This window comes from Streptopelia decaocto (assembly GCF_964273445.1).
Source record: "Streptopelia decaocto genome assembly, chromosome: 1".
Taxonomy (NCBI): Eukaryota; Metazoa; Chordata; class Aves; order Columbiformes; family Columbidae; genus Streptopelia; species Streptopelia decaocto.
The window spans coordinates 1,482,604-1,502,054 of NC_138663.1; the positions used below are offsets into that span (position 1 = coordinate 1,482,604).

At 52.9% G+C, this 19,451-nt stretch overlaps 1 protein-coding gene across 1 annotated transcript in view; it reads left to right on the forward strand.

Annotated features, from left to right (window-relative positions):
* Positions 1-7,202: 7,202 nt before the first annotated feature.
* TNPO3 (transportin 3) overlaps positions 7,203-19,451 on the forward strand; it is a gene marked incomplete at its 3' end in the record, with an annotated part of 39,005 nt that continues 26,756 nt past the window's right edge. Inside the window, exons 1-2 of the mRNA XM_082071892.1 lie at positions 7,203-7,425; positions 18,159-18,359. Of these exons, the coding sequence (XP_081928018.1) occupies positions 7,297-7,425; positions 18,159-18,359 (330 nt within the window). The 5' untranslated portion in view covers positions 7,203-7,296. The remainder of the gene's footprint in view (positions 7,426-18,158; positions 18,360-19,451) is intronic.

A 19,451-nucleotide genomic window follows, 5' to 3' on the forward strand; every position in this document is an offset into this window, starting at 1 on the left:
CGCTCCCCCGCAGTGAGCGCAGCTCAGCCAGGCAGGGTCCAACCCCCTTCCTTCGCTCATTGGCCCGTCTGTCTCACTCTGCCTTCCCATTGGTGGCGCGCCCCGTCGCTCATCCACCGCTTTCTCCTCCCCTCCGAGCGTCGTGTGTCCCCGCCGCACCTGTTCGCGGCGCCGCGCCGCCTTAAAGGGCCAGCGCACCCACTTTTCCAACCACACGATGAGCCAGGGCGGAGAATCCCTCCCGGATGACCCCGCAGCGCCGCTTTCCCCAAAACTACCCGAATCGTGCTGTCCCTGCCCCAGAGACCCCCAGCCCTGGGGTGATGATGGGAGGAACAGTTGCATTTTATAATTACAATGATAATGTATAATTGATTTCTGCCTTCAGTGACAGCCCTTGGGAGGGACACAAGGGGACAGCAGGGACATGGGAGAGCCATTGTCCCTCAAACACGCTCAACTGGACTGATTTGGCTGTTCCCCAAAAGGCCGCTGCCATGGCACCAAATTTGCAGAAATCACTCCAAAACGAGCATCTATGACACCAAATTTGCTGAAATCAGGCAAAACAGGCAGTGGCCTCACAACACAGGGAAGTGAGAACCCAAAGCCTCTGCCGTTTCCCTCTCAGCTGCAAAAATCTGCAAGCTGCGTAAAAAAAAAAGGGACACTTTGGTGGATTTCTTTGTTTTCCCCTTTATTTTCAGGTGTCCAGTGTGACCCCCGAAGCCGAAGAGGAGGAGGATGGAACCTTCCTCTACCACAACGCTCCCCCCCGTCATGTTCCATCTGCTCGCCTCATTTGCGTTAATTACCAGCTCAACGCGGGGAATCGGATCCAAACCTCAAATTCTAATTTTCTTCTGAATTTTTGCGTCACTCTTTTGGTTTTCGTGGCTGGTGTGGGAGAGGCAAGAGTTGTCCCATCACCGCGGCCTGGCCATCCCATCGAGGGGACAGGTCCCCGTTGTTTGCGGGGACCACCGCCCTGTGCTTGTTATTGTATTTAATACATTTATTATTATATTTATTATTATTTCTCTGCCGTGCCACGTTCATCAAGGCTGGAAACCCCCGGGGAGCAGCTGCTGGCGCTGACACAGCCCTTCCTGAAACAAGGCGAGAACTTCAGGAGGAAGAACTGAAACCAAAAATCCCCGACTTGCTTCTGGGGACACCGAGGTGCCACCACTCAGCAGGTCCCACCACCCAGGGAGGTGTTTGCTTTGGCTGCTGCTGAAAGAAGGTCCCGTGGTCCCAAAAATGCTGTGGTTGATGTTCCTGGGTCTCCAGAGAAGCCACCTCAGGCAGCCCACGAGGTCTTGGTGGGGTTGGACGTTCCCTGGTCCCACACAAGCACTGCTGCCCCATCCATGAAGAAGAAAGTGCCCGTGTTGGTCCATGGATGGTCCTCCTCTCAAATCTATGTGTCTGTCTGTCCCATCTCTATGTCCACCCGCCAGATTTGTGTGTGTCCCACCAGATTTATACGTCCGCCCACCAAATCTGTATGTCCAGCCGTCAGATCTGTGTGTCCACCTGTCAGATCTCTATGTCCATCCACCAGATCTGTGTCCAGCCATCAGACCTAGATGTCCCTCATCAGATCTACATGTCCACCCATCAGATCCACGTATCCACCCACCAGATGTAGATGTCCAGCCATGAGATCTGTACCTCCGCCCATCAGATCCACACGACCATCAGCAGATCTACGTGTCCATCCACCAGATCTGTACGTCCAGGTGTGAGATCTGTGTCCAGCCATCAGATCTACATGTCTGCCCATAGATCCATGTGTCTACCCATCAAATCTGTACGTCCACCCATCAGATCGACATGTCTACCCATCGGTTTTATGCCCACCCATCAGATCTATGTGTGCAACCACCAGATTTATACATCCAGGTGTGAGATCTGCATGTCCACCCACCAGATCTACCTGTTGACCTATCAGGTCTATCCATCCACCCACTGGATCTACCTGTTGACCCATCAGATCTGTCCATCCGCTCACCGGATCTACGCATTGACCCATCAGATCTGTTCATCCATCCACTGAATCTACACATTGACCCATCAGATCTGTCCATCCACCCACCGGATCTACCCGTTGACCCATCAGATCTGTCCATCCACCCACCGGATCTATACGTTCATCAATCAGATCTATACATCGATCTACATGATGTGTCTCCGTGCACGTGTCCCCATGGATGTCCCCCTATGGACATGTCCCCATGGTTGAGGTGACACCCATCTACATCTTCCTCCATTGGGGGTTGTGCTACTGTTCTCCCTGAGCTGGGGGTCCCAGGGGACACCTCACTGCCTCTGCTGTCCCCTGCCTACGTGTCCCACCCCCTTCCTGCCTGCTCGTCCCTCCTGTCCCATGACCACGGTGTGACCCTGTCAGGGGGACCCCAACCCTGGTCCCCCCTGGCAGCCTCCGAAGAAAGGGACATTGGCCAAGGGACGTCCCCAAATCCCACAGCCGGGCAGGAGATAGGGCATTTGGGGACAGGGGACCCCTAATGTCACTCTGCTGTCCCCATCCTATGTGCCACCAGCAGCCTCCAGCAGTGGAATTAACGGGATGTGGGACACGAGCGGGGGGACATGGGTGTCACCGCGCTTATGGGTGGGAGGCACGTGTCCTTCCCTGGCAGCCCCCGGCCAGGTGCCACCACCGTGCGGGGACACGCGTGGGGACAGGGGCGGGAGCTGCTGGCGAGGACAGGGGCAGGGTGGGGACAGGGGCGGGGTGGGGACAAAGACGGGGTAGTGACGGGGAACAGCGAGGGGACACACACGTGCGTCACCCCCGTCCCACGGCAGCTCCGCTGTGCGGAACACGGACGGGACACGTGACAAAGGGGCGTGGTCACGAGGGGGCGTGTCCACGCCATGGGTGGTGCGTAAATGGGCGCGTCGAGTGAAGGAGCGTGTCCATTGGAGGGGCGTGTCGGGGGCGCGTCTGTGGGCGGGGCCAGCCCGGCCCAGCCGGCGGCAGCGCCACCCAGTGGGTTGCTGGTTCGAGACCCCCCACCCCCGGATGGCTGATATTTGTACAATTTTATATTATTTACAGGAGATACAATAAACATGTGGTTTATATTATGTAAAAATATATAATTAGTCTGTATATTTTATTATGTCCAAAATTTACATGATTAATATAATATAGAGAATGTAATATAATATACTGTAATGTAATATATTGTAATATACTAGACTAGACTAGACTAGACTAGAATAGAATTATAATAGAATAATATTCTATCTATCTACCTACCAAGTCACTAAATAACTGTCACTAGGAAAGTGTATATATATATATATATATATAGTATATATACATATATAAAGCAAATGTATTGATATTGCAAGTTATGACTGAATTCCAGCTGGTGGCATCAGTGTAGATGTGTGAACTGTTACCTGTGCCCAAATAGAAATATCAATGTATAACTACAAATATCAAAATATCAATATGTAACTATAAATACATATGTATCCATATGTAACAATACATATCTAAATTTTCATGGGTAACTATAGATAGCTAAATATCCATTTATAACTATAAATATCCAAAAATCTATACATAACTATTTTTATATATCACGCAGTCGTGGATCCCACCAGACGCGAGGGCTTGGTGGCTTCATTTCCATTAATTTCTGTATTAAAATTAGTAGAAATTATTATTTTTATGAATTACTATTCCTATAAATTACTATTCCTATTAATGACTATTACTGCCTGCTATCACAATTGTATAAAATGCTATTAATATGAGTAATTATTAACATTAACATTGGTGGCAATAATACAGATTAATAGTAAGAGTAATAATACAGATTACTAGCAATAATATAGACTGCTATTAGTAATTATTATTATTAATTACTATATTAATCTGTATTTTCTTTACTACAGGTCACTATACATTACTATAATCCCTGTGATGGGTAAAGCAGGCAGGGATTAGAAATTCGTGTCCTGGGGTGTTGTAACACTGCCGAAAGGCGACAATTTGGGGTGCTGGGGAGTAATTACACCTAACGAGGTTGATCCCAGGATGCTCTGGGGTGGTTTCTGGTGACCACACAAATTTGGGATCTAATGGGGGTGAAGCAACTCAACAACCGGGTTTGTTACTCAACAGAGAAGTCACATCGTAGGTTGGATGATCCAACCCCAGGAGAAGGTAACGAGCGTTGTCGTCATTAATAAACACGACCTAATTGTTATATGCTAATGATTATGAGAGGGAAAGGAAATTAAAGGAGTTTTCCCCTCAAGCTCTTCTTCATCTGGAACTCCTGGTTGGCCCCCCATTGGGTTTGACTCTGGGATGAGGAACGAGGTGGGATCGAGGAACCGGGAGGACAACCTGGGCAAGAGGTGGTTGGTCGCTCCGCTGCTCAGAAACGAGATCTTTGGTTGAGCATCTTCCAAGAAGCGTTTGGAAGGAGAACAGTCTCACAGCAGATGATTCACCTGGACAGTCCGTCCAATGGGCCACTGAGGATCATCTTTGGTACCCAAAGTTGAAGTTACACCATCAAAACTTGTCCAGATTGGACGATGAAGACCAGTCATCCTCTACCAGTTGCCTCAATCAACGACCACACTGTCAAGGTGACGTTGCCACCCGTGATACGGGCAGGGACTGGTTGAGGTTTGGGACTCACGCGTCCAAGCGCCAAGCCCTGGTTGAGCTTTCAGAAGTTCCTTCAGGAAAACCATCGGGCTGGGGGTCACAAGGAATGTGGAAGGTCCACCAAATTCTTTGGGCTTCTGCCGCTCAGGTTGTCTTAGACGGGCATGTGGCACCATCATGCCACTGGAAGTGGGAGGACATGTGTGTCACATAGAAGATCAACATCAGCGCTCTTCTGAGGTCTTTTGGACATCTGCTTGGGTGGTTGGACTGGATGATCTTTTGAGGTCCCTTCCAATCCCTGACATTCTGTGATTCCACCTGGATCCACCATCTGTGGCCCTAGACCTGTGTCATCAGACCGAGCCTTCATGTCCCAGGTGTCCCCTTTGACCAGTCACGGTGTGCCGTGACCACCGGCATCTTCTGGAGTGCACTGGGGAGCAGGAGAGGACCCTCCCCATCTTCCAAACTCCATATTTGAAAGGTGCGTCTCCAGCGATGGGTCCAGTACCCAACAGGGAAGGAGTCGGTAGAGGTTTACCCCATGGTCACCCCCACAATGGGGAACGTTCCCACCTCAAGGCTGACCCAAAGCTCACCGGGAGCTCGTTACCACAATCCTCGTTGGCATCTTCCTCCTGCGAGTCGCCCACGTAGGCCGAAGGCGTCTCCATGGATCATTGGGCCATGGCCTGATGGTGTAAAACTTCATGTATCAAGAAACGAGGTGCCTCATCATGAGTAACCACCATGAGCTGAGCTTCTGGGGGTGGTTGTACAGGGGTCAGTTAATCATAACGAACCTGGGACGTGGCCTCACAGGATCCCCACGAGCTCCTCCAAGTCCTGAACATCCCACGACTTGTTGAAGCTCCTTCTCGTTGATGGGTGATCTCAACTTGGGTGTCTGCTGTGAGTTTACACCCGAAAATCCAACCGTTGGGTGGAGTCCACGTCATTGACCCGTAGGGATGGAGGTGACACCTTCAGACCCTCCTGGAGGAACCTCCTCCCGTTAAGACGCCGTCTAGATGTCGATGTACAACCACCCCAGTTCTGGTGGGGTTTGTTGGGTGTTCGAACAAGGCTGTGACACGGGGAATGAGACTGATGAGTGACACCCATCGTTCTCCATCCTAATTAAGAGAAATTATGGCCGTTGTGGCTTCAGGGCCAACGTGACCTTGTCCTGCATGAATTTTGGGGACAGAAAGAGGGTAGAACCTCCATTGGTGGTTCATCCGGAGACACCACGAGGTTTGAACCCCAGGATTTGCCGCCCACGTGCCCAACAAACGACTTGTGGGCTGGGATTTTAATATATCCATAATTTATATATTTAAATTATATATGTATCCCCTGGATCCCGAAGCTGGATGAGGGGTGCAGGTCAGCCCGGCCTGTCCTGCACCGTGTTCCTCAAGGACACCCCAAAAACCGGCTCAGTTTTGGGTCTTGCTTGTCATTTTCGGGATCATTTTGTGCCGGATCACTTGGTTTTAAGGAGGGGGGTCCCCGCTCTGCTGCCAGAGTTGAGATTTGGACCGAATTTGTGTGAATTTGTGCCAAATTTGGGTTTGGATCGGCCCCAGGTCAGCGTTTGGGGCTGGGGGGTGGATGGGACCCCCCCAGACTGGGATAACTGAGGGGTGGATGGAACCCCCAGACTGGGACTGGGGTAACTGGGGGGCGATGGAACCCCCAGACTGGGACTGGGGGTGGATGACACACCCCCAGTCTGGGACTGGGGTATCTGGGGGGCATTGGGACCCCCCCAGTTTGGGACTGGGGTATCTGGGGGGCGATGGAACCCCCAGACTGGGACTGGGGGTGGATGGGACCCCCCCCAGTTTGGGACTGGGGTATCTGGGGGGCATTGGGACCCCCCCAGTTTGGGACTGGGGTATCTGGGGGACGGTGGGAACCCCTCAGACTGAGGTAAGTGAGGGGCGATGGGACCCCCCAGAGTGGGACTGGGGTAACTGAGGGGCCCCAAACTGGGACTGGGGTAATTGGGGGGTGGATGGGACCCCCCCAGCGTGGAACTGGGGTAACTGGAGGTGATACGACCCCCCCCAGGTCTGGGACTGGGATAACTGGGGGGCCCAAACTGAGACTGGGGTAATTGGGAGGCGATGGGACCCCCCCAAACTGGGATTGGGGTAACTGAGGGACCTCAGACTGGGACTGGGATAACTGGGGCAATGGGACCCCCCCAGTGTGAGACTGGGGTAACTGGGGTCCCTAAACTGGGACTGGGGTGACTGGAGGCGATGGGAACCCCCCCAGTGTGAGACTGGGGTGACTGGGGCTCCTAAACTGGGACTGGGGTGACTGGAGGCGATGGGACCCCCCAGTGTGAGACTGGGGTGACTGGGGTCCCTAAACTGGGACTGGGGTGACTGGAGGCGATGGGAACCCCCAGTCTGGGACTGAAGTAACTGGGGAGCAACGAGACCCTGGCGGAAGTGAAGCGGAAGCGCAGCGTCCCGGAAGTGAAGCGTCCCGGAAGCGCAGCCGGCGCGTGTTTCCGGCGGGGACGCCCTTCGCGGCCGCACCGCCCCGGTGCCGCTGCCGGAGGAGGGAGATGGCGGCGGGCGGCGGCGGGCGCTGAGGCGGCGGCCATGGAGGGCGGCGGGGCGGCCAAGCCCAGCCTGCAGGTGGTTTACCAGGCCGTGCAGGCGCTTTACCACGACCCGGACCCCAGCGGCAAGGAGCGGGCCAGCTGCTGGCTGGGGGAGCTGCAGCGGTCGGTGAGGCCTGGCGGGAGCGGGCTGAGGGGACGGGGCTGAGGGGACCGGGGGGCTGAGGGGACGGGGCGGGGGCCGCTCCCTCCTGCCGCCCCACGGGGGGCGGGTGGGGCCTCCTCAGGGCCCGGTACCGCGCGGGGAACCCGGACCCGCCTCGGGCTCCATCCCGGGGGCTCCAGCGGGTCCCGGGTTGGAGTCCCGCGTGGGGGTCCCGGGTTGGAGTCCCGCGTGGGGGTCCCGGGTTGGAGTCCCGCGTGGGGGTCCCGGGTTGGAGTCCCGCGGGGGGGTCCCGGGTTGGAGTCCCGCGGGGGGATCCCGGGTTGGAGTCCCGCGCGGGGGTGCCGGGTTGGAGTCCCGCGTGGGGGTCCCGGGTTGGAGTCCCGCGTGGGGGTCCCGGGTTGGAGTCCCGCGTGGGGGTCCCGGGTTGGAGTCCCGCGTGGGGGTCCCGGGTTGGAGTCCCGCGTGGGGGTCCCGGGTTGGAGTCCCGCGTGGGGGTCCCGGGTTGGAGTCCCGCGTGGGGTCCCGGGTTGGAGTCCCGCGTGGGGTCCCGGGTTCGAGTCCCGCCATCCCCGGGAGCCCCAGCCCCGGCCGCTGTTTGTTCCCGCCACCTCTCGTTTGTTTGAACCGCAGCGCTGACGTGTTTGCTGTGGGGAACAGCTCGGGGGGGTGTGGGGGGGAAAAATTTGGGGCTCAACCCGACTTTGAAGGGATGGGGAAATGGTGAGGGAGCACAAGCCCCCTTGGGGTCTGTAAGTGATGCACAACAAGCTGTTTCTCCCCAAACTTGAGCCTTGTCACTACATTTTTGATTGAATGTGTGTTTTCTGCCCTCGGGGGAAGCAGGTTTGTTCCCTCAGGGGGCGACTTTGGTTTTGACTCTGTTCAGTGGTGCCCAAGGCCAGGGTGAGGGGCACCGGGCACACACTGAAGCACAGGAGGCTCCGTGTGAACACGAGCAGACACTCGTTTGCTGGGAGGTGCCAGAGCCTGGCCCAGGCTGCCCAGAGCGGGTGTGGAGTCTCCTCTGAGCCATTCCAGCCCTGGGATCCTGTGTGATCTGCTCTGGGACCCTGCGGGAGCATCTCCAGAGGTCCCTTCAACCCCAACCAGTCTGTGATTCTGTGATGTTGTGGTTTTTCTCCTCTGCAAAGCCCCTCGTTTCTCCCCGTGCTGCTCCATCGCTGCCCTTTGCAGCACCGTGGGGCGTCATTTTCCTCCTCTGCTCTTCCCCCAAAATCTTTGGTGCCTTCCCAGGAGAAACCTGATGAGTTTTACCTGGCGTCCCGTGACTCCTGGAGGAGCGAGGTGAGGTCCTCCTCATCATCTCTTTATCTCAAAGCCCAAATTCCCCGGAGCGCAGCAGCGAGTTCCCTCCCGAGCGGGTTTGGTGGAGCTCCACCAACTTTCCACCATCTGCTAAATCTTTAGACCATTTCTCATCCACAACCTTATATATTTTCATTTTAATTTCTTTAAATTGAGCGCGCCACGCAGTGACATCCCCAGGTACAACAGAAGTTTGCAGCGGTGGGTTTATCCGCAGCAAAGTGAAGGAGAATTTGGGTTCTGTGAGAATTCCGGCCCCACGGCTGGTTCTTCGGTGGGTCCGAGCGCCGCTGGCCGTGGTTGCGCCCATTGAAATATCTCATTTGTGTTAAAAAAGGGAGGTTGTGATTTCAGAGACGATTCCTATTCCAGAAACAACCACAATTTCGGATTTCACCCCTACCCGGTGCCGGGACGGGCGGCCGGAGGGGGTTTGTCTGTGTTAGAGCCCTGTGGGCTGCGCTTGGTACAAACAGCCCCGTCAAAAGGGGAACGTGACGTATTTGGGACTTATTTTTAATACCCTGATCACCCATAAGAATGGGGTCCCTCCTCTTGTGGAAAGCCTTGGGGTTTGTTTCGCTCCGTTGGGGTTTATTCACTCCATTAGGGTTTGTTTCGCTCCGTTGGGGTTTATTTCACTCCATTAGGGTTTGTTTCGCTCCATTGGGCTTTCTCTGGGCTGTTACCTGTGTTGTCTGGGTTGTTTCTAATAGAAATGGCAGGTTCCCGTGCGTGATTTTAGCCTCCGTGTTCCTCTGTGATGTCTCCGCGCTGCTCCCTTTGCCGTCGCACGAAGGGATCCCATTGGTTTTGGGAGAGGAATCTCTTTCCTGTCCCTTCTCGGGTGTTTTAAACCCAGCGATGAGCCGGCTCAAGCCCAGGTTAACACATTTCTGCTTCTCGCTCTTTGTTTGTGCCTATTTGGCCTTTCAGAGGTTTATCTGCCAGATCTAAGGATCAATTCAAATGACTTTCCGCACCTTTGGGCGCTCTGGGGCGCAGCCTGGTTTCCCTCAGCATCTTTACCTTGTTTAATTTACCATTCACTGAGTTTATTCCAACTTTCAGGCACAAGCCAGAGGAATGTGAGCAATTTTATAGCATTAACATCAGAACAGGTGATAAATTGGACTCAGGGCTGCTCAGCCCCCCATTTCTCATTAAGAGAAGATAATTACGCTGAGCTCGTCACCCCGTGCGGGACCCCAAAGCCACCGTATGGTACAAGTTTGTCCCGACTGCGTTAAAACCCCCTGGAAGTTTTACTGATGATATTATGCAGCTTCTTCGCACCTTCTCGCTGCAGGTACGAGGTGGTTTGATCCCTGCGCCTAAACGGGAGCTCGTGATCAGAGTTTTGGGTGGGATCGGGGGTGTGAAGCTGCTGGGCGAGCTCTCGCCAAACAGAATCTTGTCATCAAGCCGAGAATGGAAGCGGCGGCGGCTTCTTTATGAGACAGAATGGGGGGATTGCACTTCACCAGCAACGTCAGCTCCGTCCCGTCCCGGATTAGCGCTGAGTTTAAAATCAGGATTCTAAAGCAGGAAACTTCCAGCACACGTTGCATAGGATGGTAAGAAGATTCAGACACATTTGCCCCTCGACGGCCGCGGGACGTTCGCTGCAGCGAGTGCCTGGTTGGGAATTCAAGGTCCTTCTGCTGTTTTTGTTGTGGAGAGAGGCTAAACGGAAGTGTTTAATTAGCTGTGTCCCTTTAATTGCTTCCCTTTAATTGTCGCTCTGTACATGTGAGACAAAGACAAACTGCAGCCCGAGCCGCCCGCTCGCTCTCGGGTGCGAAGGCAACTCCTGAAATTAAACCCTTTCCTCTTCGTACAACTCGTTAGGCGCTCTCGAAGATGCGAGTACTCTAATATAATGTATCTAGAGGTTCTAAATGTATAATACGGAGGTTTTTGTCCGTTTTTAGAGCTCCGTGTCCTCGCAGAGGTGAGGGCTGGGCCAGGAGCCTCGCTGGTGCGACATCCGCATTGGCCTCTGGGTTTTAGGGGAACAATTGAAAGTCAAAACTCCTTCACCATCTTCCTGCTGCTTTCACCCCTTTTCTCCCTCTTTCCCAACGTGTTCCTGAGCTGCGGCGTGCGAGACATCGGCTTTATGAAGCTTCAGCCCGGCCATGGGCTTCACGTGGGGGGTTTTGTGTCCAGCGCTGGGCCAAGCGCTCGCTTATCGTCCCTGTTTTGTGAATAAAAGCTCCTCGTGCCTCGAGCTGCATTGAGCCGCTTGGGTTTAACAACCCGCAGCTCCTTCCTTTGGACCCGCTTCTGTTTCCAAACCATCTCCGTGCAAATTACGCCCGTCATTGAATATTCCTCAGTTATTATCGGCCTTGGTGAGGCGCCCGGTTGGTGACGTTGGTATCGAGCGGTGGGGTCTTGGTTGGTTATTTCCGTTTGCCGCTGTGGGGATTGGGTGGTCACTGTTGATTTTTGGCGTTGCTTTGAGTTGTGGTGTTGTCTGGAGGTCTCGCCGTTTGCCAGGACGATCGTCACACGCTTGAGCCATCGTGGGGACGAGAAGTTAAAGCTTAATTGTTAATTAGTGTCGGTAAGGTCACTAGTGGCGATCGGCCCGGATTTGTCCATCTCCAGCCTCGTTCTTCCCTTTAATTGCTAATTATTTGGAGGGAATGAGGCGTGCTGTAACGGGGCGTCCCGAAGAGGAATTGTGAGCTTACCCGTGTCTTGTGCAGCCCTGAAAAGGTCACATTTAGCTAAAAGTTTCCCCAAACCACAGAATTTGAGGATCATTCAACCAGCAAACCAACACTTTTTGTTTGGAGTTGCGCGAAGGCGATTCCAGACTCGTTCGGTTTTATTTAATCCAGAAGAATCGTAGGGATTAAACTTGCTTTAATCATCCTCAGCTTTCCGATCCCGATTTCTTAAGTGTTTCTTGGTTAACGTGTCATCAGCGCGGGGTGTTCACGGAACGTGCGGCGCACAAGAGCAGCTGCCAGTTGGTGTGTTGTTTTCTTTTCTCGTTGTGGATTAAGTGCAGGTTGGTTTGTGGTTTAATGTTCATTCATCGAGCGCTTTCTAGGAGGCGGAAATTCTGTGCGGCTCGCGGCCAGAAAGGTCCATTTAAGTGACTGACACAGATTTCCTTCAATCTGTCCGTAAAATTAATTTGTTGATGTTATTGTGTACAAGTGTTAACCCCTGATTAAATTAAAACAAACTAGATAAGGGTTCCCTCTTGTTTATAAACACCGTTTAAAGCTTTTTAATTTTAAGGTGATGGAAAGTCAGTATAAAATCCCCACGTTGCCTGCACGTGGATCAAGAGCATCATGGAATCGTTGAATTGTTTTGGTTGGAAAAGACCTTCAAGATCGAGTCCAACCGTTAACCCAACACGCCAAGGCCACCTGGAAACCACGTCCCCAAGAACCTCGTCTACGTGACCGTGTCCCTCAGAACCTCATCAGGCTCGTCACTCGTCTAAATACCTAATTTCCCCCCATCCCTTCCTGAAATAACATCACAGAATCATGGGGAATGAGCACCTCTGAGGTTCTCCGGTCCACCCCGCTGCTCAGAGCAGGTGTCGAGCTTAGATCCGGTCCCTTGGCTGTGACAATGTGGCCATTGCTTGAGCCATCCTGGTCAGCAAGGCTTTAGCCTGACCCAAAATTGACGTTTCAGATGAGCAGCAAAATCCCCAGTTTCACAAGAACTCTCGTTGCTGGTTCCCCCCGTAACCAAGTACCCAAGGACGGGGTTACTGGTCTTGATCTGGTGGGTTTTATTGTTGGCTGGTTGTACTGAGCACAAACCCGAGTGGAGGCTGTGGAGGGACGTCTGGAGTCAGTGGTGTTTGCCCCAAGTCCTCTTCTGATTCAAGTCCTGGGTTTTGAAGCATTAAACTTTCAGTGTCAATAAATTGGCTCCTATCTGGCCAGAAGGAGCAGGCAGAAAAGGCTGTGGAGAGAGAACGGTGTGTCTTCTGGAGTGTCGGTGGAGAAGACAAGTTTCCTGACCAGTCTATGAGAAGGTGGCCGGTGTGGTGGGTGTAGAAAGCAGAGGATGTTCCTTGATGTTGAACACGTCTTCCAGCGCCGTGTCCTGCGGCGTTGCGGTAACCCAAGTGGAGAGAGGTGGACCTGATGGTTGGGAAACCCTCCCAATCAAACTGTAGCGGTCATCGGCCTGAAGTCCAGCTGGTGGCCAGTTACGAGTGACGTTCCTCAGGAGTTGATACTGGTGTGGCTGCTGCTGAACGTCTTCGTTCGTTATCTGGATGATAGGAGGGATGCACCCTCAGCAGGTTCATGGATGACACCAAGTTGGAGGAGCGGTTGATGCACCGGAGGGACCTCGGTGGGTGGAGGAACAGGGTCCTCCACCAGTTCAGCAAAGGCCAACTCAAAGTCCTTTCCCCAGGATGTGAAAACCCCTGGAGCGGGTCAGACTGGGACGGCCGGCCGGAAAGCAACGTTGTGGTTTGGGGTTTAGGAGACCGAATTGTCCCTGGGCTGCGTTAGGATGGACCAACCCTGGGACAAAGACCCGCGTTGAGAAGGTCTCCATCCCTGGAGACATTGACAGCTGCCCTCAACAAGCTTGACTTAAACTGCTTCTGCTTCGCGCAGAGGGTTTGAGCAGCGGGCTCCAGGTCTTCTGCTCCCAACCTCCGTTATCCGGGATGCCGAGTTTTTTGCTGTTTTATCAAAGTCTTCCTTGTAAATCACCCGAGGTGAAGATTTCCTGCGGGAGCACTCGAATCCTTTCAAGGAATGGCTGTGAGATCATCATTTGGGGAAAGAAAATGCAAGTTAAACATGTTAGGGGAAGTTTAGAAGAAAACGCTGCAACTGCAACAAGGTCTTACCAGAAGCCCCACCGTGTGTTTTAATTTTGAGCTGGAAGCTCTTGATTCTCACAGCTCCTACAACTCATAATTCACCTTTGAGGCATTTTGGTGTCGGTCTCTTAGACGGGTGCTGAACAGGTGAGGTATTTCAGGGATCTTTGCTGGGTTCCGTCTCCAGTCCTGGCCTCGTGGTGGAACTGCGAGGAGCACACAGGTTACCATCTGTTTTCTCAACGACAGGTCCCTTTCCCCTCCACCGCTCTCCAACAGGTCGTTCCCCAATTTATACTGGAACCTGGGGTTGTTCCTGTTTCTCTTGGTGGTTTCTGGTGTGGACACACCATAGTTTGTGGAACGGGCCCACAACCGGAGATGGGGAGGTGGTTCTGCGCCAGGGCTGGTACATGTGTCCTCCTACCTAAAGTTCTTCTGCCTCTTGGGTATCGCATCATCATCTGAGCAGAAGAGGTGACGTTGCCCAGCTTTGAGAGCCACTTGTGGTCCCCAGCCTCCTGTTTGAGGTCCCCAACCTTGCATTTGGGGTCTCCAGCATCCCATTTGAGGTCCCCAGCCTCCTGTTTGAGGTCCCCAAACTTGCATTTGGGGTCTCCAGCATCCCGTTTGAGGTCCCCAACCTTGCATTTGGGGTTTCCAGCATCCCGTTTGAGGTCCTCAGCCTCCTGTTTGAGGTCCCCAACCTTGCATTTGGGGTCTCCAGCATCCCGTTTGAGGTCCTCAGCCTCCTGTTTGAGGTCCCCAACCTTGCATTTGGGGTCTCCAGCATCCCGTTTGAGGTCCTTAGCCTCCTGTTTGAGGTCCCCAACCTTGCATTTGGGGTCTCCACCATCCCGTTTGAGGTCCCCAACCTTGCATTTGGGGTCTCCAGCATCCCGTTTGAGGTCACCAGCCTTGCATTTGGGGTCTCCAGCATCCCGTTTGAGGTCCTCAGCCTCCTGTTTGAGGTCCCCAACCTTGCATTTGGAGTCTCCAGCATCCCATTTGAGGTCCCCAGCCTCCTGTTTGAGGTCCCCAACCTTGCATTTGGGGTCTCCAGCATCCCGTTTGAGGTCCCCAACCTTGCATTTGGGGTCTCCAGCCTCCCGTTTGAGGTCCTTAGCCTCCTGTTTGAGGTCCCCAACCTTGCATTTGGGGTCTCCAGCATCCCGTTTGAGGTCCCCAACCTTGCATTTGGGGTCTCCAGCATCCCGTTTGAGGTCACCAGCCTCCTGTTTGAGGCCCCAACCTTGCATTTGGGGTCTCCAGCATCCCGTTTGAGGTCACCAGCCTCCTGTTTTAGGCCCCAGCCTTGCATTTGGGGTCTCCAGCATCCCGTTTGAGGTCACCAGCCTCCTGTTTGAGGTCTCCAACCTTGCATTTGGGGTCCCCAGCCTCCTGTTTGAGGTCCTCAGCTTCCTGTTTGAGGTCTCCAACCACCCAGCTCCTGTCTCCAGGACCAGCTCATCTTTCCAGCTCTATTTCCACCCAAGTCTAGGGCTGAGGTTCTTCACATGGAGGTTCTTGCGTCAAGGCTCAGGTGGCACCATCGTTGGTCCTTGCAGAGCTTTGTGAGGATGGGGCTGGGGGCTGATGTGGGTGCGGATGGTTTGGCCACGGGCTCCTCATTCTGCCCACCTGCGTTTTTCATTCCACTCCCTTGGAAAAGGTTTTGATTTATATAAAACTTGTTTTTGGCAGATGCCACCGACACGGCGGAAAGTGACGGAACTGCACAAAACCAACAGTAAAATGGCAAAAAACACATTTGATTTTTTTGCACGTGTTTTCAATTATAATTTTCTAGGTTTATAACACTACGAGTCGCCTCTAAACGGATTCCTCATCATCCCCTTCGTTAAAATTGAAAGAAATACTGGTTTGTTTGGTTGTTCTTTGCAGGGAGGGGTTTTCCTGGTGCGAAGGTCCCTGGGCTCCCCTTGTTTACAGCTTCGCCTCTTCTTGTTACAGCCGCATAAACACCCGACTCGTATTTCATCCCGGGATTAAATGTCAAGCAAATATTCGGCTCTTTAGCGGCGCGTTTTGGTTTTTACCCCCCTCCAGAACCCGGGGACATCGAGACAAAACCCTTTGGGTGGTGAATCTCCATACCCTGAGCTGCCTTCTTGCCTTATGCGCGTCATTTATTGCTTGATTTTAAATCAAAAGTACAATTTGAACCCTGGTGTGAGATGGTAGAAGCAGATTTGATACCCGGAGCAAGATTCTGGGTAGATAAATGCTGGGGGACTGGAGGAAACCGAGATGTAAACGTCTTATGTAGAGGTGGGAAGGACAGCGCGTGGTTTATTTCTAATATCACAACACCACTCGGCTCCTTCCACCCCGGGAGCTTCAGAACTTCCCTGCGAGATACCTGGAAAACAGCCACGTTTTGGGGTGAAAATCCTTCATCAAGTAACGGGAGCCTCATATTTGAGTTATTTATAATATTATGGGACAGCACTGTTACCCTACACGGAGGATGGAGGAGACATTACGCAACAAAAACGAAGAATAGTTCGGGTTGGAAAGCCAAAACTGCTTCATTTTGCTCAGATGAGTTGGTTGTACACCCCAAAAAATTCCCCAAATAATGTTAATTTGCGGAAATACTCGGTTGTTCTTCAAGGTGCAGGTCGGGTATTTGATACCCAACCCATATAATGACCTGTGGAGCTGAGGGTGCAGAGCCAACACTGCAGCTCTTTAACAGCTTCTAGAACTCTCCGGCAAAAATTTTGACCAAGCAAATACCTTCTTTTAGTCATTCAGTCATTAGAAATCACAAACCCATTAATAATTTTACCATTTTTGCGGAATCAGCGGCTTCCAGATGGATTATTGTGGTATAGCAGAGCCGGGGCTCTTTGGCTTTCATTTTCTCCTCATTCCGTCCCTAATTGTTCAATTCTAAAGACCCTGGAAAATACGTCTGTTAATAAGGTTTTAATACGAGTCACATACAATTCTAGTTATTTAGTTTCTTAAGAAAGACTATTTATTTATTACAATCTTGGCATTGGTCGGAACCACCTTTCATCTCCCCCAAATGAAAAGGAATGAGCAATATCCGCCACCCTCCAGTGCTGTGACTTGATTTTCTATCAGAGAGATATTTTGGGGTGATTTTCATAGCGGTGACAGTGATAGAAAACACAATTAGGTGGTGTTGGACGTGGTCGGCCTGTTCCTTCACACGCAGGAGGCGAGTTGATTAGTTCGAGCTTAATTACATACAAATTCAGATTTCAAGCATTTTAGCTGAACGAACCTTGGGTTGAATTTTGAAGAAAAATCAAACGTTCTTACCCAAAGTAAAATATGTTGTAGATGTTCCAGGGAACAAGGAGCATTTTATTGATGAGTCCTTGGAAGATCTCGTTCCGTAACAGTCCCCAAATCCACGCGTTGCTCCCCAATCTGTCCCAGTGTTTCTCTCAGATGGTGTCACAGTCCGTTCGGCGATGGACTCGTGATGGTTCTTTTACCTTGATCTCCAAGCGCAAAATTAAGGCGACCAAAATGCCAAGGGGTTATAACTCAATCAAGCAGTGTTACTTTATTGATTTGCCCGTAAAGCGGCACATTATAGAGACAGAGTAAGAAGAGAAAGGGGAAAGAAACGGGGAAAAGTAAAGGAAAAGATGAGCAGTGAGGTTGCGTTTCTCACCATCCGGTTCCAGAAGCTCCCTCTGGTCTCCGGTCCCGTGCAGTCCGGCCGCTCCTCCGTCGTGGTTCAGGATCCTCTGGTGGGAAGATCTTCACCGGTGTCCATTCTGGAGTCACCTTGTGTGCTTCTTCACCCCCCTCGCTCCCATTGTTTCAGCCCAGTCTGCCTTGATTTTGCAACCCAGGCTTAACTGCGCAGGCTCGAAGGATCCACGCTTTCTTTTGCCAGCGCTTATGTGTCCAGCATTCAGGGTCTTTCTCTGGTCCATTGGGTGAGCTCAGGCCCCTTGGCGAGCTTCTGGACACGCTCCTTGTCATTGGCCGTTGTTTGGGGGAGCAGGTGAGGGACACGTGTGACTGAGGCTGCAGGTGAGAACACATCTGGACGGCAGCTCTTGTCCCTGGGTCAGAGACCCTCAGAACAACAGCTTTCAGGAGGGGGGGCTGGTTTGGCTGGAGAAGCAGGCAAAGTCCACGCAGCAGCCATTGTGAGCAGGAGCCCCCCCGTATCGGAGAAACAGTGCAAACACAATGCTGCTCCTCGGGCCTCTCTCCAAGTCCTTGTCCATCTGTTCTTTCGGTCAGGGCTTCAGTTCTCTAAGTTCTTGATGGCGATGGTCAGGCAAATACTGCTCCATCTTCGGACCGACTCTCACAGATGGACCCGCCGACTTCAATCTTTCCATTACGTATCATTATTGTTTTATATTTATCCAGTGATTTGTCCCTCTCTCTGGTTTTATTCCCGCACAGCAGTTATCCCCAAACCCACTTTTGTTGCTCTTCGCCTCAAGGACACTCACGGTTTGCTCTGGTGGGCTCTCCCGGTGTGAATTCCACTCTGTTTCCCCAGGGAACGCGGTTTTCCCCGTGTCGCTGAACCCGCCGCCTTTTCCCGCAGGTGCACGCCTGGGAGATCTCGGACCAGCTGCTGCAGATCCGCCAGGATGTGGAATCCTGTTACTTCGCGGCGCAGACCATGAAGATGAAGATCCAGACATCTTTCTACGAGCTCCCCACCGACTCGCACGCCTCCCTGCGGGACTCGCTGCTCTCCCACATCCAGAACTTGAAGGATTTGTCCCCCGTCATCGTCACCCAGGTGGGCGCTGTCACAGCCATGGTTGGATTTCGTAAAGAGAAGCACGACTTAAGAGTTGGGTGGTGGGTTCGCTCTATATGTGCTGCATGGGGGAAATACGCCAACGCGAACGCTGCGGATCTTCTCTCCAGGTGCCTGTATCAGTTCATAAAGCAAACTCTCAGGTGTTTTCTTTCCCCGGCTGTGCCGCCATCCAGAGACCTGGACAGGCTGGAGAGTTGGGTGGGGAAAAGTTTAATGAAATAGAACAAGGGCAAGTGTAGAGTCTTGAATCTGGGCAGAACAACCCCAGGTTCCAGTGTGAGTTGGGGAATGAGCTATTAGAGAGCAGTGTAGGGGAAAGGGACCTGGGGGTCCTGGGGACAGCAGGGTGACCATGAGCCAGCACTGGGCCCTTGTGGCCAGGAAGCCAATGGGACCTGGGGTGGGTTAGAAGGGGGTGGTCAGTAGGTCAGAGAGGTTCTCCTGCCCCTCTGCTCTGCCCTGGGGAGACCACACCTGGAATCTTGTGTCCAGCTGTGGCCCCTCAGTTCCAGCAGGACAGGGAACTGCTGGAGAGAGTCCAGCGCAGCCACCAAGATGCTGGAGGGAGTGGAGCATCTCCCGTGTGAGGAAAGGCTGAGGGAGCTGGGGCTCTGGAGCTGGACAAGAGGAGACTGAGGGGGGACTCATTCCTGGGGATCAATATGGAAAGGGGCAGTGTCAGGAGGATGGAGCCAGGCTCTTCTGGTGACAACCAGGGACAGGACAAGGGGCAATGGGTGCAAACTGGAACACAGGAGGTTCCACATAAATTTGAGAAGCAACTTGTTGGGGTGAGGGTGTCAGAGCCTGGCCCAGGCTGCCCAGGGGGTTGTGGAGTCTCCTTCTCTGCAGACATTCCAACCCCCTGGACACCTTCCTGTGTAACCTCATCTGGGTGTTCCTGCTCCATGGGGGGATTGCACTGGATGAGCTTTCCAGGTCCCTTCCAACCCCTGACATCCTGGGATTCTGTGATCCTGTGCAGTCTGTGTCTGTAGTTCTGACACAAGCTCTCAGGCGATGCCGTATCCGTCACGCTGCAAACATTCAGGATTCCTCTTTCCCCAA